At 36.3% G+C, this 20,511-nt stretch overlaps 1 protein-coding gene across 2 annotated transcripts; it reads left to right on the top strand.

The window, feature by feature from the left end:
• The first annotated feature begins 14,352 nt into the window (after window positions 1–14,352).
• On the top strand, window positions 14,353–19,638 carry LOC132630718 (protein ENDOPLASMIC RETICULUM-ARRESTED PEN3). Of its 2 annotated transcripts, none has more exons than XM_060346284.1 (2): window positions 14,353–17,017; window positions 19,257–19,638. In XM_060346284.1, exon 1 carries the CDS (start codon window positions 14,431–14,433, stop codon window positions 15,865–15,867), a length of 1,437 nt encoding a protein of 478 aa, XP_060202267.1. In that variant the 5' UTR covers window positions 14,353–14,430; the 3' UTR covers window positions 15,868–17,017; window positions 19,257–19,638. The 2 variants fall into 2 exon arrangements, with proteins under 2 accessions (XP_060202267.1, XP_060202266.1); XM_060346283.1 differs by having other exon boundaries at window positions 19,245–19,638.
• The last annotated feature ends 873 nt before the right edge of the window (window positions 19,639–20,511 follow it).

The raw sequence follows: 20,511 nt of genomic DNA, 5'->3' as shown, positions 1-20,511 counted from the left end.
ACTAATCAAGGAGTTATGGCTGCCCAAAGTAAGCTTATCAACCATTTTCACAAAACGTCCAACCCGTCAGTTTTTCCACTAAAGCTCTAATGATACGGGGTGTTACACTAGTCATCAATTCCATGCTTAAATAAGCTAACCCAATTAATAAATCAAGGTTTAGAAGCCTAGAAAGAAGAACTCATAGAACCCTCTTTTAATCATCAAACCCTTAAGAAACTATCATGATAATGGAATCCTAAAGTGATTAAGGACAATGGAATAGCAAAGAAAATAGAAGAACTTACCACCAAGAGTTTCTCCCAAGAATCACCTTGAAATGCTCTCAATAACTCTAAAGTCGGAATAATAAAGAATAAGGGACTTAGAGCTTTTAATACTCATTTAATGAAATAACTTGCCCGATAACGCTTCCATGACAACGGACCGCTGCGACGGTCACGCCTCAACGGACACTCAGACTGCTGTGATGGTCAGCCAGAAAATACACTTGGCCGCTTCTGCGACCTGACAACTGCTATAGAGGTGCCGCTGCTGTGGTTCTGGTGTCGCCATAGCGGGCACCAGACACCAGAATTTCTAAAATCACCCAAACCGAAATCCCGACTATCTCTTGAGGCCATCTGCTCACATACCATATATGCAGACACACATAAAAATACGCTACGAACGTACCCCTTGCCTTGGAATTCCCAACGGAGGTCTCGTTGATGGAGTCAACCCCCGATACCTCAATCCAACTTCCCAACCCGAGTCCCAAAATGCACCCAAGTGTATTAGAACCGAACCAGCTATGCACACAAGTTTTAAATGACCATCCGGACCTCTCGAAATGGATGCATTTTCGAAAAAGGTCTGTTTACCCAAAAGTCAACTTTGAGCCAACTCTTTTTGCTTTAAGCCCAGATTTCCCAAAAAGTCACCCAAATAATATCTAAATACCTCGAGAAACATGTTAACGGTCCCCTCAGGTCAAAAGTGAGCTAACAAGCTCGGGAAAAGGTCAAAAAGGTGTCGAAAAGACTATAACGACCAAGTGAGTCGTTACAAGACGTCTCCAATTCATTTGGGCATTATTTGCTTTAAGTGAAAACTCATAATTTTGTATATAATTCGAGTATGCATAACTCTCAATCAAAGTTTTCCTTGAAAAGTCTATTTGACCGATATAATTCTCTTTTTGCTGTAAATCAAGCTTTTGAGAAACAAATTCATAGTGATTGTACAAACTTTGATTAACCAGCTTAGTGCTTGGCCAATAGCTCCAATTCTTACAACATCTAACTTTTAATGTCGTTGCTACAACTCTTGAATTTGAAAATTCTTGCGGCCGCTTTTCTTGAAAACTCTTTGATATCATTTTTGACTTTTCATCCAAAGTAACACGGGCGTTGCTACCTGACTAAAAACCTTATCGGAAAAACCCTTTCTTTGTTTTCAGGGATAAAAACCAGACGAAGGGAAAAAGAGTGCAGCATGTGTTCTCTAAGTCCTCCAGATAACCGTGTGATCTTCCCTTTCTTCCGGATTCAATCCTTGCTGGGAACCCTTCCAGACTCAATCCTTTATGGGAACCGATACCCCTCTGCTCCTACAATAAATGCTGAAATTTTCTTGAAAAGAATCATTCAAAGAATTAAAAACTTACCTCAAACTACTTTGGCCTGCAACTATTTGGCACAAATTCCTTCCCTGTGGTCTTGTCCAACTAAACAACCCTTCGCTTATCTCACTCTATTTATCGCTTATTTCAATCGCTTGAGCGAAACCGAGGTTACGGCGTTTGAATCTAAGGTTTTCCCAATACAACCTTAAAATCTATGAATCCATCTACTACTCGAAATTTGTACTCCTTTCTCCTCCTCCTCCGTTGATTACCAACAATTCTACAACTCTAGGTTTAACTAAGTCAATGGTTCCATTCTTGGATAATTCAATTTCACCCATTGCTGCCAACTGTTCTATGACTCCCTATTGAATAATGTTCACCGCACTTCTAGGAACAACTGCCACTCCGAAAACTACACAATTATTAATCAAAGCAGAAATCACCAGATCATTGGGACGAGGTGAAATTTCCTTTATAATTTTGTTCCCTATTGATAACACCTCCTTTCGCTTAAGTTCCAGAGTTTTTTGTCTGAGAACACCTGCCGCCTCATCAACCGGAGATATTTCTTCTGACAAAATCCCTGTTTTTCCTAAATGGGACCAAGCACAACAATTGATATTATCTTTAAGAAATTTAAGAAAATCAAACCTGAGCTTCGGGGCTAACTCGGTGCCCAGGTGTACCTTCTTTTCTGGATGCTGATCAAAAGAATAATTTGCTCCCATTCTGGAACTTATTCAATTTTCTTGGGATCGTCAATTATTATGTTTAAAACATGACGTGGTTCAGTCTGAAGCTCTTGCTCGACTAAGTCTTTATTCTTTCCATAGTTATCTTTGGCCCTGTCACTCATGAACTCTCTTAAGTGACTGTCCTTCAACAATCATGCTACCTCATCCCTGAGGTGTCAGCATTTAACCGTTCGATGTCAATGAGTTCCATGATAATCATAAAACAAGCTCATGTCTCTCTGTCCTGGATCTGATCTCATTAGTCTGGACCGTTTCACACCATCGATCTTATTTACCGCGGCAACCAATTCCACCAAATCAATATTAAAGTTATACTCCGACAACCTTGGAATTTTTGTTCTACTTGTAACAGAATCAACTGTTGTTGTCTTAGGCTGTAGTCCTCGTCTATTTTGACCTAAGTCACCCTTCCTATCAAAAACTGGTCTTTCATACTGATTGTTCCGACTATGTTCTGGCTCGAGCGAGGCCTTTCCTGCTGACCATACGGCTGATATCTATTTTTTCCAAATCTGGAATCATAATCAACATTCTTTCTTGGCCGGTCGTAGTTCCAACTCCGTCCAGTTGATCCAGCCGGCAATCTTCATTGGTCATCTTCCACCCGAATTTTTGACTCGTACCTATTATGAACGTCTACCTATGTTATAGCATTGAATTTCAATAGGTTTTCTTTTTAATTTTAACGAGGCACTAGAACTTTTAGGATTCAATCCTTTGAAAAATGCCTCCGCTGCCCATTCGTCGGGAACAACCGGCAACAGCATCCGCTCCTTTTGGAATCTTATAACGAATTCACAGAGCAACTCGTCCTCGCCTTGGGAAATTTTAAATATATCTGCTTTCCTTGCTAACACTTTCTTTTATTCATCATGTGCTTTGATAAAGGCATCTGCAAGCATTTCGAAATAATGGATCAAATGCTCTGGAAGCAACGAGCACCAAGTCATTGCCCCTTTGGACAATGTTTCGTCAAATTTCTTGAGCAAAATGGATTCAATTTCATCCGGTTGCATATCATTTCCTTTAGTGGAACATGTGTACGAGGTATCAAATGCTTTTGAGGATCCGTGGTCCCATCATATTGGGGCAGATTCGACATTTTGAACCTCTTTGGGATTAATTTAGGCGCTGCGCTCGGCGGGTATGGAAACTGCACATATCTTTTTGAGTCCGGTCCCTTCAGTACTGGTGGGGCTCCTGGAATCTGATATATCCGGGAATTGAACGCCTTAAATTCTTTTTCATTTCGATCCAACTGGCTATTTAATTCTTTCTCATTTTTCTCCAACCGACTAGTAAGAGCCTCTAGGTACTGTAAAACTTCAGGTGCCGCGCCATTGCTACGACATCACCACTGCCTTCTCCGTGTTTGCCTCTGCATTGGGTGGATTAACTCCAGCATTATTTCTCCCTGCTTGCAAGTCCGCAATAGCCTTCTGCTGCTTTTTCCAGCAGGCCCATTATTTGTGCTATCACTGGGTCCGCCTTCGCAACCACTTCTTCTTCATGATCGTCATTAGGGATCAAATCATCTCCAGTGTGCTTGGATCCGTGAGGTGAAATGAGGGCCTGTTGGTTCCTCGCCCTATCCTCTCCAGCTGCTGGATTTCTCTCATGATCATCCTAGTTATTCAACACTCCATCAACTTGGTTTTCAGTGTTTGTCATGTTTCAAGATTTATCTGGTGATAGAGATTTAAAAGTGATAAGTAAAATAATTAGAGCAACAAAACAATATCACTATTATCTTTAGCCCCACGGTGGGCGCCAAACTGTTTAACAGTTGAATTTGTTTGTGGTTTAAAGGATATGTGATTTGCTTTGTTATAAATAGTGAATAAATAGCCTATGACAATTATAGAAACCAATTAAATAAAATCAATATGAAATAAAGCAGTAATGAAATAATTAAGACTGGGCTTCTTTGATCCTTAGAATGAATTCTCTAATGGGAATCCCTCTGGTTGAACAATAATGAGCTCTAGCCTTGCAAAGTATTTCGGTGCAAAAAAGGATGGCTAAGTAAACAAATTGCTAAGGCTGAGCTATGTAAATGAGTGTAAGTAATTGATATTAGTAAGTGTTATTCGATGATGCTTTTCAAGGGTTGTTAGGCTCCTTTTATAGTACAGATATATCAGCTCTTAAGCTGTGATTAAATTGTAATAATGGGTAATAAATGCCGCTTTAATTCTGAATTGTAATGTTTGCTTCGAATCTGAATCGGTCACACAACATTATTCTTCCATTAATGATCCGGTACAATTGCCTCGGTGGGCTTGCTCCGGATGGATCCGGGGTTTCTCATTCTAATTAAATGAAACGAATAGCAACGTTCCACCTTCAAATGCCATGTGCTCCATTACCATCCTATCACGTGTCGAGCTATCTCTTGCCATGTATACAATTTGGTTCTTCGATTTTGATTTTTCAGTCTGATGTCGATAATTTAAAAAAAAAAAACTTCAGTATTCAATTGGGTACTCTATTTTAAAATCTCGATATTTCGACATTTCAGTTAATGCTGGTGTTGCCTAGTTGTTGCTTAATAAATCTGGTGCATTTGGTCGTTTAAAATAACTCATTTGATCGAGCCTTGCTGCAATAATTTGACTAAACACCTGTTGAGAAATTTTGCACGTTTTGCCTTGTCTTTCCAATCAACCTAATTAATTAGACTGATCGGTTAATGATTGGCTATCAATTTTGATTTGAATTGATGCATAAATTTAAATTTACCAAATACCGCAGTAAATTATTTTTGAAAATAACATTTGTCTCCCACGTGTTGATCAGGTGACAAAGGAAACCACAGTTTCATGAAGAGCAGGTCTCTCATCATTTGATGTCTCGGGAGTAGGGGTGACAAAATTAGCCCAAACCCATTTGACTCGTTCAACCTGTCTAAGCTTTAATGGATTTGAGCTAGAGTGATTTTGAAGGTAGACTGATTTAGGCTAGCTCAAATTGATCCATCAAAAAGCATCAACCCAAAATGACCCATCAACTGCCCTCAGTTCAGAAGTGTAAAAGCTACAAAACATGATTAACTCTTTTTTAAATTATTTTTTCAATTTTTATTTTTAAATTTTTAATTTTTTTTCCCCTGAGAGTCTAAGCTTATCCATTTTCACCCCGCCCGTTTGACACTCTTAGTTATGTATAAGACAACCATAAAAATATATAAATAAGACTAAGGTGTAAACGATGGGAATCTGACAAAATCTTTATTCATTACTCCAAATAACATTTAATTTTCTTTTGATTTACTTTGCTGATAATAAGGTTAAAAGAACTTCGAATAGACTTTATGTATTGGGATAACTTATGAGGAAATATTACAGTGAATATCTTTATTATTTTGAGTGAAAGCGTACGTTTGAGTGAAACCTAGTGGCCTCTCTATTACATGCTCACCGAATATCTTTATTATTTTGAGTGAAAGCGCAGGTTTGAGTGAAACCTAATAACCTCTTCATTACAGGCTCACCGGTCTCCAACAGGCCTACATTATTACCGGCCCACAACTATTACATGAAATGACTCGAGCCCATCATAGAATCCACATAAATAAACGGTCTGTCTTATCCACCAACTATTAACATTCAACCCGTTTTGCTAAAACGTAATAATAAGTTAATGTTAAGTCCACATTTAATAAACAATTCTAACAAAAGGACCAAAACTAATTCATTATGCATCAATAATACGACTTACCTCGGCAAGCTCTAACATGGTGAACTCTCCCGGGTTTACAAGGTTGAAAGAACCAATAGGTTCACCCTCCATCAACCTTTCATCAACACAAAGTTTTACTTAAATTAATATCACATTTTATGAGTATCGAGACTTAACATATGCAAGCTCACGTGGTTTAAGTTAACCTAATTGGACATCATTTCCGAGATATCCAGGGAAAGAGATGTAAAATAATAGGGCGATGAACATATCAAAAATTTATACACAAGACAACACATATATTATAGTGAATAAGAAATGAGAGATGTTTCTAAACCAGCTCATGGCAGGAAAATGTCAACAGAGTCCACAAATTGACTAGACTTAGCAGACCAGGCAACATTGCATTATGCATACAAAGTTAGGAGTTAGGTATTTGCTGGCTTTGCTTAATGCCTTAATCTGCTGCATTTTAGAGTTTTGCCTTAGGTGTTAGTTGTTGTATTTAGGAGTTAGGAGTTAGTTTCTGAGGAAATATTTTTTTAGGAGTTAGGAGTTAGTTGCTGAGGAAACTTTTTTGTTTACCCTAAAAAGTAATAGTTGAATTGGTTAGTGGTTTAAAGGATACGTGGATTGATTTTTGTAATTAACAATAATAATGAAAATGACAAAGTAACGATAAGGAAAAATCAAGTAACTAGAAATCAATAATAAAGCTAAATTAGCTTGGATAACTTGAGCTTGGAGGAATCTCTCAATGAGAATGTCTTCGGGACGACTTCACGCCTTGAAGAACAGTGAGTAACCGATGGTAAAACAAATGAGATTGCTAATATTTTGCTAAATGAATAAGGTGTAAATTGTTAAGCAGTAGATTGGATGCCCTTTCAATATTGAGATTGGGTTCCGTTTATAGGGGTGAATTCAGGGGTCAAGGGCTGAGAATCATTCACTCTTAATGTACATTAAATGAATAAGAAATGGCCTTTAATAGAAAAGGAGTAACGTTTGGCTGCATATTCGGACCGGATATGTAATAGTTGATATAAATAACTACTCCTCTTTGTCCGTAGCAAGTTGATAGGTTTACTTATATCGGTCATGTGCGGTTAACCATCTCCGGGTCTTCACCCGAATCCGAATCCGCAACTAATCTTACTTGCCACGCGTCAATGCCTAAACCTGCCATGTGTCATGTTGATTTTTACCCTATACAATTTTAGGCTCATATCGAAGAACCAAACAGAACTAGAAAAATTGAATCGAACTAATTTTTGTTCGGTATATATAAGTGAAGAACCGAAAATCGAAGTACCTGATCAAAATTTTGAAGAACCGAACTGAAGAACCTAACACTGATCACTCCTAGAGCTTCGTTTCCAAGTTTCAGAATTAAACAAGTTGGGAGAAAACCGAATATTGATGATTTGTATGATAGTAATTGATTCTATACTTTTGTATATTCTGTAAGTGTTCAAGAAAATAGTTCTTCTGACATTCTCATTACTAAACATACCTATTCCTCTTTTTTTTTTGGAGCTTTTGTAAGCTTAAAAGAATAATTAGACCTAATAGGTCTAACTCATACTCTTCCTCTTCCAATTTATAATACCCTTTTCTTTTTAGTCTGTCCCAAGAAAATTGTCATATTTCTATAATTAAAAACAAATAAACTTTTAAATTCCCCATTTACCCTTAATGAAATTATTTATAACCATACAGATGTTCAAGATTTGTTTAGACCACAAATTTCAAAAGCCTTCAAACTTTGTGCAAGGTGAGACATATCACATAAATTGGAATGGAGGGAGTATGATATATGTCTGAAAAGTAAAACACTCTGTCCAACTTCTCCTAATCTTTACTTTTTGCATTTTGATATGTGTCTTGCCTCAATCCCGACCTTTTTTCTTAATCAAAAGCTGACCTACTCATTCATTTGATAACAAAGTAAAAGAGTCATGAGTTTCATGTACAAGCCATGTAGAAATCAAGAAATTGTATCGATTAAAGTCTTCGAAAAACTAGCTAGATGATGACCACACCTATTTTTGTTCCTTCTAATAAAAGAAAAGTGAACTACATCTAAGATGTCTTGAAGCTGCCTGATATCTTCATATATGTTTTGCACAGTCCAAAGTGCTGATTTCAGTCTCTGAATTATCAGAATAAAACATAATGGTGGCTTTTGATTGAAACAAACATCTATGCATTTGAGCATTTGCATTTGCAGAATATTTGTAATTCATCAATAAAGAATATTATGAACCCAATTTTACTTTTTCATTTTGCCTCAATTGCCCTGTGAAGTAATTTCCACCTAATAAAACAAAATTAAACAACAACCAGATTTATTTATATATGGGGTAATAGCATTATTAGTCCTCTAATTATTAATAAATTTTAATTTTAGTCCTTGCAATATCTGACAAATATATTTAACCTTTAGTTACTTGAAATTAGAGGTAGGCGTTCGGTTCCTCGGTTCGGTTTTGTCAAACTTCGGTTCGGCTATTCGGTTTCGGTGTTTTGAAGGTGGACACTGAACACCGAACAAAACTAGTTCGGTTCGGTTCTTTCGGTTTTGGTTTTTTGAAGTTTGGTTCGGTTCGGTTTCGATTTTTTCCATTCGATTTTTTTGATATGCATGACGGATCCTCAAGGTCTGCCCGGTCTTAGTTTAGTCCAGTGGATGAACATGCAAAAAAACCAATTGTATAACTTGATCAACCATACATTTAATTAATTGAAAAAGATGCCTTCAAACACACGAAAGGAGATAAAAAGAACATACACTGTATTCTAATTCTCTAAAGATTTAGATTACAAAATCAAATGGTGAAGCAGCAAAATAAAAAAAATAAAAATCCACCTCATGAATCTCTCACAACCATTACATTCCATCATAAATAGATCTATTAAGAAAGATAAGAGAAATGAATAAGCAAAACTACAAGGTACAAACTTTTAAAACCCATCTGCAAAATCAAGACATTTCATCACCAAAATGTATCCCCAAATAAAAAGATTGGACTATTTAATACTTTATGGCTAATACATAAAATTTCGGTTTAAACCGAAAACCCGAAAAAATCGAACACTAAATCCCGAACCCCGAAATTTCTAAAAACTGAAACCGAAACCGAACCGAAAACCCGAAAAACTGAACACCGAAAAACCGAATTAATTAGATTCGGTCCGATTTTTCGGTTTTCGGTATTTATGCCCAGCCCCACGTGAAATGTGTATTTTTGATCCCTTTATATAGGAAGTATGATATATTTAAACTATTTTTAAAAATAGATTACGTCAAATATGGAGTAACAATACAAGCTTAACATAAAACACAATTAAGTGGTGAAATGATTAATAATTTCACTCCTCCGTCCCAATTTAAGTGTTTTAGTTTGAATAGACACGGAGTTTATGAAACAAAGGGAGACTTTTGAATCTTGTGGTCTTAAATTAATGATGTGTATAGTTTTTTAAATCTTGTGATCTTAAACTTGCCGTGTAGAATGTCAGAATTGGAAAACTTACTAAATATAGAAAGAGACTCTTTTTTGTGAGATAGACCAAAAAGAAAAGTAAGACACTTAGGGTGTGTTCGGTATGGAGGAAAATGTTTTCCAAGGAAAATGTGTTCTTGGAAAATAAGTGAATTTCTACTTGTTTTCTCATGTTCATTTGAGTAGTGGAAAATAAGTAAATTTCTTACTTATTTTCTCATGTTCATTTGGTTGGTAGAAAACATTTTCAGAAAAATACCCACCCAAGCCCCACCAACTCCACCCCAACCCAACCCCACCACCCCATACCACACCAACCCCATGCCCATCCCTAACCCCACTCCACCCCCTCCTCCCCCGGGAATTTTTTTGGAAGTTTTAAATTTTTTTTTTCTGGATTTTCTACACCACCACATCTCGCTCCCCACCACCCCCTCCCCCCGCGCGGACCCATACCACACTCACCCCCTCCCCTCCCCCCTCCAAAAAAAATTGAAGTTTTTAATTTTCTTTTCTGGGTTTTCTACACCACCACATCCCTCTCCCCTCTCCCCCCCCCCCCCCCCCCCCCCCCAAAAAAAATATTTCTTACAAAAAGTTTTAAAAGTTACCTTTTTTGGATTTTTAAACCACCCACCCCCTCCAAAAATTTTAATTTTTAACCACACAAACTTTCAATTTTTATAAAAAAATTTATAAAGTAGAAAATTTGGGAGGGGTTGGATGTAGAGAATCAAAAAGAAAACTTAAAAAAAAAATTTATTTTTTTTGGAGGGGGTGGTGGGGTGAAAAAAAAAAAACTTTTAAAACTTTTTTTAAGAAAAAAGAAAAAAAGTATTTGAGAAGGGGGGGGGGGGGGGGGAGGGACGTGGTGGTGTAGAAAACCAACAAGAAAAATTATTAAAAAAAAATGAGTGGTGTAGAAAACCCAAAAGAAAAATTAATTTTTTTTTGGGAGGGGGGTGCAAGGGAGGGTGATGGGTGGGGGTAGCGGTGGGTGGTGCAAGGGGTGCGGGAGTGGTAGAAGAAAAATCAATTTTTTTTTTGGGGAGGGGGAAGGGGGGTGGGGCGGTGGGGTGCAGGGTGTCGGAGGGATGTGGTGGTGTAGAAAACACAAAAGAAAAAAAAATTGAGGGGGGGGGGGCGAAGGGTGGGGGGTAGGTTTGGGGGTTGAGGTGGGTGGTGCATGGGTTGCGGGAGTGGTTGGGGTTTGGTAGTTGGGGGTTGGGTGGTTGGTGAAATATTACTTGTGGACTTGTTTTCCCTACTTTGATTAGGGAAATCATTTTCTCTACTTTTTAGGAACTTGTTTTCCTAAGGAAAACGTTTTTCAAAAATTTTGACCAAACGAACATGAGAAAATTGGAAAGCATTTTTCGAAAAATGTTTTCCTCAGTACCGAACACACCCTTAAATTAAAATGTATAAAATAGTAAATTTCTTAATATGCATGAGTAAAGGGATCAAAAGTGCTCATTTCAATTAATTGAATGTTTAATTTGCTTAATCAAATATCCTAAGGACTAAAATTAAAATTTACTAATAACTGAGGGACTAAAAGTGATATTAACCACTTTATTGATTTCCGTCCAAAATAATCATCAAAAGATAAAACAACACGACATTGTGAGACTTGGTTAACTTATCAGTTCAACCTTTTCCAATCTCCCAATCATGGAGGACAGTACTACCAACGCTGCACAACGTATCATCTCCAATCGCTTAAAAGCTCAACGTTAGTTTTTTAAAGAATCATTAAGAAGTTGTAGAATTATTTTCGATTTAAAAAGATTATATTTCTCTTATGATTTATTATTTAATTGCATTTTAACTTTTTCTAACCGCGCGAAACGACTGACGGTCTACATCGATTTTGTCAAAAATTAAATTCGTGCAATCATTCCGTGTAAATACAAATGAAGACTACCAAAAAATCATTTTGCGCAAAATTTATCGTGTCCGTCGATTAACTACAATTTTTTTTTTTTTAAAAAAGATAATTTCGAATAGACTAGGAGTCTGGGACACATAGTCTATCGAAAAGAGCCTGCCAACAGTGCATGTCCGTAATTTTCTCTTGAAAATATGCATTGTTTGCGAACATGTACACTGGTTGTTAATAACTATTGTAAATTTCTGAATATTCACGCGCAAAAGGATCAAAAGTGCAACAAACAACAACAACAACAACATACCCAGTATAATTCCATACGGGGTGTCTGGGGAGGGGAGAGTGTACACCGACTTTATCTTTATCTCGTGGAGGTAGAAAGGCTGTTTCCGAAGGACCTTTTAAAATGACTAATAATTTTGGTATATATTATAAATATTCATAAGCAAAAACATCAAAATTGCACATTTCAATTAATTAAAAGTAAAATATGCCTCGTTAAATATCACCAGGATCATAATTGAAACTCATCAATAAATAAGGGACCAAAAATGTCACTCCATTAACCCATTTATTATTCGGAAAAGGTCCAAAAATACCCCTGAACTATTGAAAAAGGCTCATAAATACCCTCCTTCCACCTTTTGGTCTAAAAATACCCTTCCATCCACCTTTTAGGTCTAAAAATACCCTTAAGGTTTGTTTTTGGCTCAAATATACCCCTCAAACTAACAAGTTAAAATTAACTCTTTTAAAAAGCCAAATGGCAATTTGTAATTGGTCAATAATAAAATTCCGTAATTTAAAAAAAATCCAAATTAAAAAAAAAATTGCCAATAATAAATTTCCAGTAATTTAAAATTCCAGATTTAAAAAAAAATTGCCACTAATAAAATTCCGTAATTTACATATTTGTTTTAAAAAAAATTGTGTGAAAACTTAAAAATTAAAAACTAAAAAATTTAAAAATATGAACGAAACTGTTTTTATTTTTTTTTGCATTTCGTGAATAAAAAAACGAAATAGGAAATTATATTTTTTTTTGCATTTCGTGTATTAAAAAACGAAATAGGATAATTTTTTTTCCGTTCATATAAAAACGAAATTGGAAAATTGGACAAAATATATTTTCCAATTTTGTTTTTATATGAACAAAATTAATTTTTTTATCCTATTTCATTTTTCAATACACGAAATGCAAAAAAAAAATTATAATTTCCTATTTCATTTTTTTATTCACGAAATGCAAAAAAAAATAAAAAAATTCGTTGATTAATTCACGAAATGCAAAAAAAAAATCAGTTTTGTTCATATTTTTTAATTTTTAAATTAAATAATATATGTGTCCAATCACAAAATGCCATTTGGCTTTTTAAAAGAGTTAACTTTAACTTTGTTAGTTTGAGGGGTATATTTGAGCCAAAAACAAACCTTAAGGGTATTTTTAGACCAAAAGGTGGAAGGAGGGTATTTATAAGCCTTTTTCAATAGTTCAGGGTATTTTTGGACCTTTTCCGTTTATTATTTCATCCAAAATAATCAAACAGCACAAAAGCAGCTCGGTGACTCGGTCAACTAATCAGTTCAAACCTGTATTATGAAGACTGTATTACGAACCCAGTTTTCCTTTTCCTTTGTTTTTGTCTCAGTTGCCCTTTAAAGTAATGTCCGCCTCATAAAACAAAAATTAAACAGCAATCACATTTATTTATTTATTTATGGGGTTAATAGCACTTGTAGTCCCCAAATTTATTGATAAATTCTGATTATAGTCCTTACAATATCTGAAAGAGCATATTTAATATTTAGTTACTTAAGATATGTGTTTTTGGTGGCTTCATGTAGGAAGTATGTTACATTGGCATTATTTTTAGAACTATACTACATCAAATATGGATTAACAACAAAAAATTAACCTAAAAGTAATTAAGTGGTGAAATGACTAATAATTACACTCATTCTGTCCCAATTTATGTGATACTTTTCGCATCTCGAGATTCAAATTGCATGAATTTTGACCAACATTTTAAGATGTATTTTTTTACCAAATTGATATGAGAAGAGTTGCAATTTATAGTACTTTTCATATAATTTTCAAATATATAAGTTTTAATCTTAAAATATTGAGTTAATCTCAATTTAGCTTCAAAGTTTAGTCAAATTGACTCTAAAAAGCAAAAAGTATCACATAAATTAGGATGAAGGGAGTAGCAAATTTCTGAATATTCACGAGCAAAGGGATCAAAAGTGCTCATTTTAATTAATTAAAAATAAAATTTAAGTACTAAAATCAAAATTTAGCATTAACTGGGGGGCAAAGAATGCTATTAACCCTGTATTTATTTTTCATCCAAAATATAATCAAAAGATAAAACCGCACAATGTAGTAGCTCAGTGAGACTCGGTCAACTAATCAGTTCAACCTTTTCCAATCTCTTAATCATGGAGGACGGTACTACCAACGCTGCACAACGTACAATCTCCGATCATGAAAAGATTTTCGATTTAGAAAGATTAATTTTCTCTTATGATTTATGATTTAATTGCATTTTAACTTTTTCAAACCGCGCGAAGCACAAAATGTACACTAGTGGTTAATAATTGTAGTAAATCTCTAAATATTCACGCGAAAAAGGTTCAAAAGTGCAACAAACAACAACAACGACACACCCAGTATAATCTCATAAGTGGATTCTGAGGAGGATAGAGAGTACACCGACTTTACCCCTGCCTGGTGGAGGTATAGAGGCTCTTACCGAAAGACCTTAAAAAGGATCAAAAGTGCACAATAAAATTATTTGAAGGCTTAATTTACTTAGTCAGATACATAAGGACTAAAATTTAAATTTAACATTAACTAAGGGACAAAAAATGCTATAAACCCTTTATTTATGTTACACCCAAAAATGATCAAACGTGACTCGGTCAACCGATCAGATAAACCTTTCCTCATAGCATCTCTAATTCTCCAAAAATCTCAGATCAATGGAGAACAGTACAACCAACGATGCACAACGTACCACCATTCAAACCGGCGATCGCATAAAACTCAACGTAGGCGGCAAGCTCTTCGAAACAACAGTATCCACACTCCGCTCCGGTGGGCCTGATTCCCTCTTATCCGCTTTATCAAACCGGTCCACCAACAACCCGGTTTTCATAGACCGTGACCCAGAAATATTCTCAGCACTCTTATCACTTCTCCGGTCTAACCGTCTCCCATCAACTTCCAAAACCCGGTTCACAAATCAAGAACTCATAGACGAAGCTCTTTACTACGGTATCGAATCAAATCTCAGATCTTCACTCGCCACGTGTCATCTCAACGGCATCGATGCTTCACTTTTCACAACTATTCGTCCTTCGTCTGACGGTGTTGTAACGGACTTTAACGCCGTTGATAGTGATGGGTCTGTTTGGGTGGCTCATGGTGGACAGGTGTCGGTTTATGATTGGAGCTTAGCGCATAGTGAGACTGTTCGGACTCATCTTGATTATATTAGTGAGATTAAGAAGGTTGGGCCCGAATTGTGTGGTGTCGGGTCGGAGTTTGAGTCGGGGCTCCATTTTTATAACCTGGCTAATGGGAGACGGGTCGGGTCTGTCGAATGGACCGACCCGTCTGACCCGAGGATCTATAAGGCGAAAGTCAACGCTATCGTTGACTCGCCGGGTTCTTGTTTTGCTTCTTTCGAGTGTCAACATAGAGAAAATGTTGTTCTTTGTATCGATAAATCGACGTTGAGAGCTGTTCATGAGTTGGGGAGACAATCTGGGAATTCAGCAAAGTCAACTGTTGTAGGAAAGTTGACATTTTTGTCTGAAATTAATGTTGTGGCAGGTGTTTCGGTTACTGCAGGAGCGTTTGGGTATTCGGGTTATGTCAGGTTGTGGGACCCCCGGTCCGGGCATGTTGTTTGGGAGGCGAATGAGCCTGGGTCGGGTAGGAGTAGTAGGTTTGGGGATTCGTTTGCTGATGTTGACTTTGACCTTGAGGATATGACAATGTTCAAGATTTGTTCGAAATCGGGTGATTTGGCAGTGGCGGATGTGCGTAAATTGAGCGATGATCCGTGGGTTTATTTGGAAGAGAAGAATCCGTGTATGAGGCATGGGGGTGGTGGGAGTAGTAGTTTGAATATTCATTGTTATAGAAAACAGGTGTTTGTGGGAAGAGGTGGAGAGTTGGAAGTGTGGTCGAGAATGGCAGAAAAGGAAAGTGGTGATGTTGAGGAGAGGGAAAGGGTGTTGCATGAAGGGTTGTATAGAAGGAATTATATGGATAAAGTGGAGGATAAAGAAAGAGGGATTATAAAGAAGATTGAGGGAGCTGGAGATAGGTTGTTTGTTACTAGAGAAGATGTTGAGGGGATTGAGGTGTGGCAAAGTTCTCAGTTTTCTGGTGCTGTTTTAAATTTGTGATCCTGTGGAGCTGTGAACATATAATATAACATAACATGAAAGATCGGTTCCAGAGGTTTGTCTGTATCTTTTTGAGCTATCGGGTTGCAGTAAGTTGGCGGTCAGAGTAAAGTTAGAATCCAACCCGGACTAGTTTGAGATTGAGCATAGTTGTTGTTATTGTATCTTTTTAGCTGTCCAACTACAGCTTGCAATGATCATCAATGAAATGAATTCTGTATTTGGTGATTTCTTTTGGATGTCAAGTTGATCAATCAAAGGAACATAAAGTAGATTGAGGGAGCTGGAGATAGGCTTTTTGTTACTAGAGATGATGCTGAGAGGATTGAGGTGTGGCAAAGTCCGCAGTTTTTTGGTGCTGTTTTTGAATTTGTGAACGTGCCGAGCTGTGAGCTTCGCATCTCTACAGATTTTGAGTCAATGCAGTGGTGGTTGGGACACTATATCGGCAATAATAATCAGTTTCGTTGGCGTAACCGTGTTTTGTAGGTACTTTTATGGGAAAGGCTTCATGAAGAACTGTAGCTGTGAATCGATTGACTCGGAAGGCCTATCAGTTTTAAGGTTCGACTTGCGTTAAGAGAGCTTTCAGATGCTCAGGACCCTGTTAACTGCTATTTTTGTGTTGGTATATATGAGCTCACATTGCCTGTTTCATGTCCGAACAGAGGAGAGGGTTGCAATAAGCTGATGATCATAGTAAAATTAGAAGCCAACTTGAGCTATTATGACATTGAGCATAATTGTTGTCGTCTCTATGGGTTGTAGTAGGTTGACAGTCAGAGTAAAGTTAGAATCTAACCTGATCTACTTTGAGATTGAGCATAGTTGTTGTTGTTATATCTTTTTGAGCTGTCCAACTACAGCTTGCAATGATCATCAATGAAATGAATTGTGTATTTTGGTGATTTCTTTTGGATGTCAAGTTGATCAATCAAGGAACAACGTGCAAAAGGTTAATATGATCATGACAATTACCTGAAATTGGATTCTTGTTGATCCCTTTTGGACACGATGTTGATCGATCAAGAACAATGTGGAAAGGTGTTATGCTACCATGTAATGGAATAAATTTGGTTTATTGGTGAATTTGGGCATCCCTTATCAATAAAAAATGGAATCCAAGGGTGTTCGGATAGTTGTATCAGAGGTAAGCCTACTGTTGCACTTGATGCTATATGTATTCATGTCTTTGGTTTCTAAATTGCCGTATCATTTGGTTAGCTACATTGTGTACACATGAGCTTGTAACTTTTTACCTTAGTTTCATGCATACTTCCACTTTGACATGATTTATACCCTATTCCTTAGAAAACAAGATGCATAGGAGATTTGTAAGCATTGTATTCTTTTTTTCAGCTGCTAGTGATGATGAGTCATTTCAACACAAAGTAACTCTTTTAGTTTACATGTCGCTTTTATATGAAATTAGAAGTATTCCCTATTCCTTTTATTGGTACTTGTCTCTCCAGCAGGTGGATTTTTCTATTTTCTTTCCTGGTCTCTCTCCAAGTAATAAACTGAAAAGCACGTTTAACACTTTTTTCTTGTCATTTGCTGTAATATAAGTGCTGGAGGCAACTTCCTGGGTTTATGTGGTTGTGTTACTAGTCTAGAAGGCAAGCAAAGTGATGGCTTAAGGAACATCAGAAACAACTCCACAGTAATCATATTTTCCAGTTTAAAGAAGCTATAAGTAAACATTGAAAATTTATTAGATGTTGAGTCCGGGCTCACTTGAACAAGAAACAAGTGCTGCTATAATTGTGAAATTCAGAAATTAGGCTTAAAATCTCAGAAGATTGAAATCCCTAGGACTACTGGATGGGCCAAGTAGTACAATGTTTCCTTCCTCCCCCACCCTCCTCTCCAAACAAAAAAGGAAAATAATGAAGAGAAAAGGCGAAGAAAGACTGAAGAGTGAAGAGGTTAAAATCTCAGTAGAGACAAAACACTAGGTGATTCCGTGGAATTAGTTGAGGTGTGCGCAAGGTGCCCCGGACATCATGGTATCAAAAAAACATTTAAAAAAAAAAAAAAAGACTGAAGAAAGGGAATTGCTGGTTTAGGAATACCTTTCTTTGTTTAGGAGAAGCTCGTACGTTCTTTATCTGTTTGCAATCAACGCTCAAGAGGGCAAAGTGCTTTTCTTTGTTTATTTGTGAACAATCTTTCCAATCTGTTAAGCCTTCACATCATCTAAAGGTTGCTGTACTTGGCGATTACAAAGTGTTTGATGCACAAACCAAGACTGAAACTTCTCTTTTATGGAGGAAGCATTTCAAGTAACCTTTTCTGTCGAATCATGAAGGAGTAGAAACAAGGACTTCACTGAAAAGAACAGGAACATAAACCTTTGGCTTTTTGTTTGGACAATGGACAGTTGATGGGAAAGAATAGCTCTTAAAATAGTAAAAACTGAGGAAAAGATTAAGGAAATTAAGAGGATAATGTTGCAAGTTTACTCATTTGTAGCATCTTATTTCGAGAACCTCTCAAATAGAACAAAAGTTGATATGTTTCACTTGCAAATGCATTAAGAAATTGTTAACGCCCTATCACTGTCAGGCCATTATTTTTTTCCTTTTTTTTTTCACTGTTAAACCATTATTTATAAGCTATAGCAGAAGTTGGTTTCCCCCACTCAGCATCAATTGCTCTTTTCTTTTCTTATTTGTGACACACGTCCAATATATATATAATTCCATGACTCCACATTTTACGGTCCTTTTTAAAGTGTGTCGTCAATCACATCACATAAGTGTGGAATAAAACAGTGATTTTGGGTGTTGTTGGAGACGGAACTAGCGTTCTTCCCTCGGAGTGCTTTGTTTAAGTTATGATTTTAGCTGAAATTCAGTTTTTAGATCTTCTTGTGCTTAGTGGCGGAGCCACACTTGTCCAAGGGGTGTCAATTGACACCTCTTCGCTGGAAATTCTACTGTGTAGATAGGTATTTTTTTAATCTGTATATGCTATATGTTGAATCCCCTTGTCTTCTTCATATGTTTACTTCTTTATATTTTGACTTCTCTCGGTGAAAATTATGAATCTGTCACAGTAATTGTGCCAACATCTAATAGTTGTTCAAGAGAATTAATTGTCTACACTGGTGCGGCGGTACTCAGCATATTTTTGGATATACAATCTTAAAAATATATCGCTGCTTTAAGAGAAGCAGAATATAATCAACCTGTGCTATGCATACCTCTTTCATGACAATATACTTCACTTAAAAGTTAAAACTAACATGATTAGAGTTTATTTCTACTGTAGAATATTGAACTGACCCTTTCAAGCTGCTGATTATGTTTTTTTCTTTTGATCGGTCAACAAATTATTATTAATATTCAAGCTGCTGACTATTGCTTTGATAGTGTTCTTGTTAGAGTCTATGCAGAAGAAGTTGCTCGGGCGATGGAAGTGAGATGGAGGACAAAACTTCCCAACTTCCCACAAAAAGTTATATGCTTCTCCTGGACAGCCCTCAAAGATGCCAGTCAAGAATTGGGGCCTTACAATCACTAGCCTATATTCTGTGCCTCTTCATGGTTTGATATCCTGACCCAGGATAACCTATGCAGGAGGAATTTTCAGTTGGTTGGTAGATGCTACATGTGGCAGAACAGCTCAGAGTCCATTAATCATCTGTTTCTACGTTGTACAGTGGCTACAGACCTATGTCATATGTACCATTCAGCTTTTGGAATCGAATTTTTGACCAAAATGGTATCCGTTTAGGGACAAATCCAATAAATGGCTTTGTCAGAATTTCTGTGACCAAAATGGTGAAACGCACTAATCGTAGAGCACCTTCAGTGTTCTATTTTCATGTCTAAAAATAAACGGTTTGTTAAATATATTTACACTGAAGGTGCTTTGTGATCCATGAGCTTTCAGTTGATGTTTCAAACTTTGAGGAAAGGCTCATTCATCGTAAAGAACCTTCAGTGTATATTTTAAAAATTAGAGAATCTTAAAAAATAAAGTTTTCTGCTCTGATGTGACAAGTGAAACAGCCTTTCAGACCTAAAGGCTCATAGTGTTCAAGACACCTTCAATGATGATATCTCTCTCTTGCCCACCCCTTTTTTGAGGTCTCTCCTTTACCCATTGCGCTCAAGAAACCTTCTCCATAAATAAATAAAACTTTCAATATTTGGAAGGTGGAGATCAATTCTGTCCAAAAATTTGTGATTAATCAACTGTTCAAATCAGAAAGCGCATGTTGAGGAGGTAATTATTTGCTTTTGCTTTACTTTTTTGTACTTTATTACTTTTCTAAATGTTGTATTAATTTTTTACCACATTTATTTATTTGTTATTGTGTTTATTTGTATTATATTGCTCATTCCGTCTTATAGAATTTTAATATTATTAGGTGTTGTCATGGGATAGGAAAAAGTAGGACTAATTATAGCTCTGAACAGTAATCTAAGGTACTGTAATATTTAGTAAAAAGTTTAACATATTACCAAATATGCATGAGATTTAGTTGTCTAATTAAAAAAAATCAGTTATCTAATAAATATGTAACCATTAACTGTATCAATGTAATTTGAGTTTATATATAAATTTAGTCTGTTTATAATTTATTCAAACTGCTTACCAAGAGCAATTAAGGAATATTTACACTGGTGAATC

The sequence above is a fragment of the Lycium barbarum genome, chromosome 3 (genome assembly GCF_019175385.1).
Source record: "Lycium barbarum isolate Lr01 chromosome 3, ASM1917538v2, whole genome shotgun sequence".
NCBI classification, from domain to species: Eukaryota; Viridiplantae; Streptophyta; class Magnoliopsida; order Solanales; family Solanaceae; genus Lycium; species Lycium barbarum.
Note: the sequence above shows the minus strand (reverse complement) of the source record. Positions and strands in the feature narration are given on the sequence as shown.

Coding starts and splice junctions, on each gene's coding strand:
- LOC132630718 (XM_060346284.1), top strand. CDS start 14,431: ATGGAGAACAGTACAACCAACGATGCACAACGTACCACCATTCAAACC.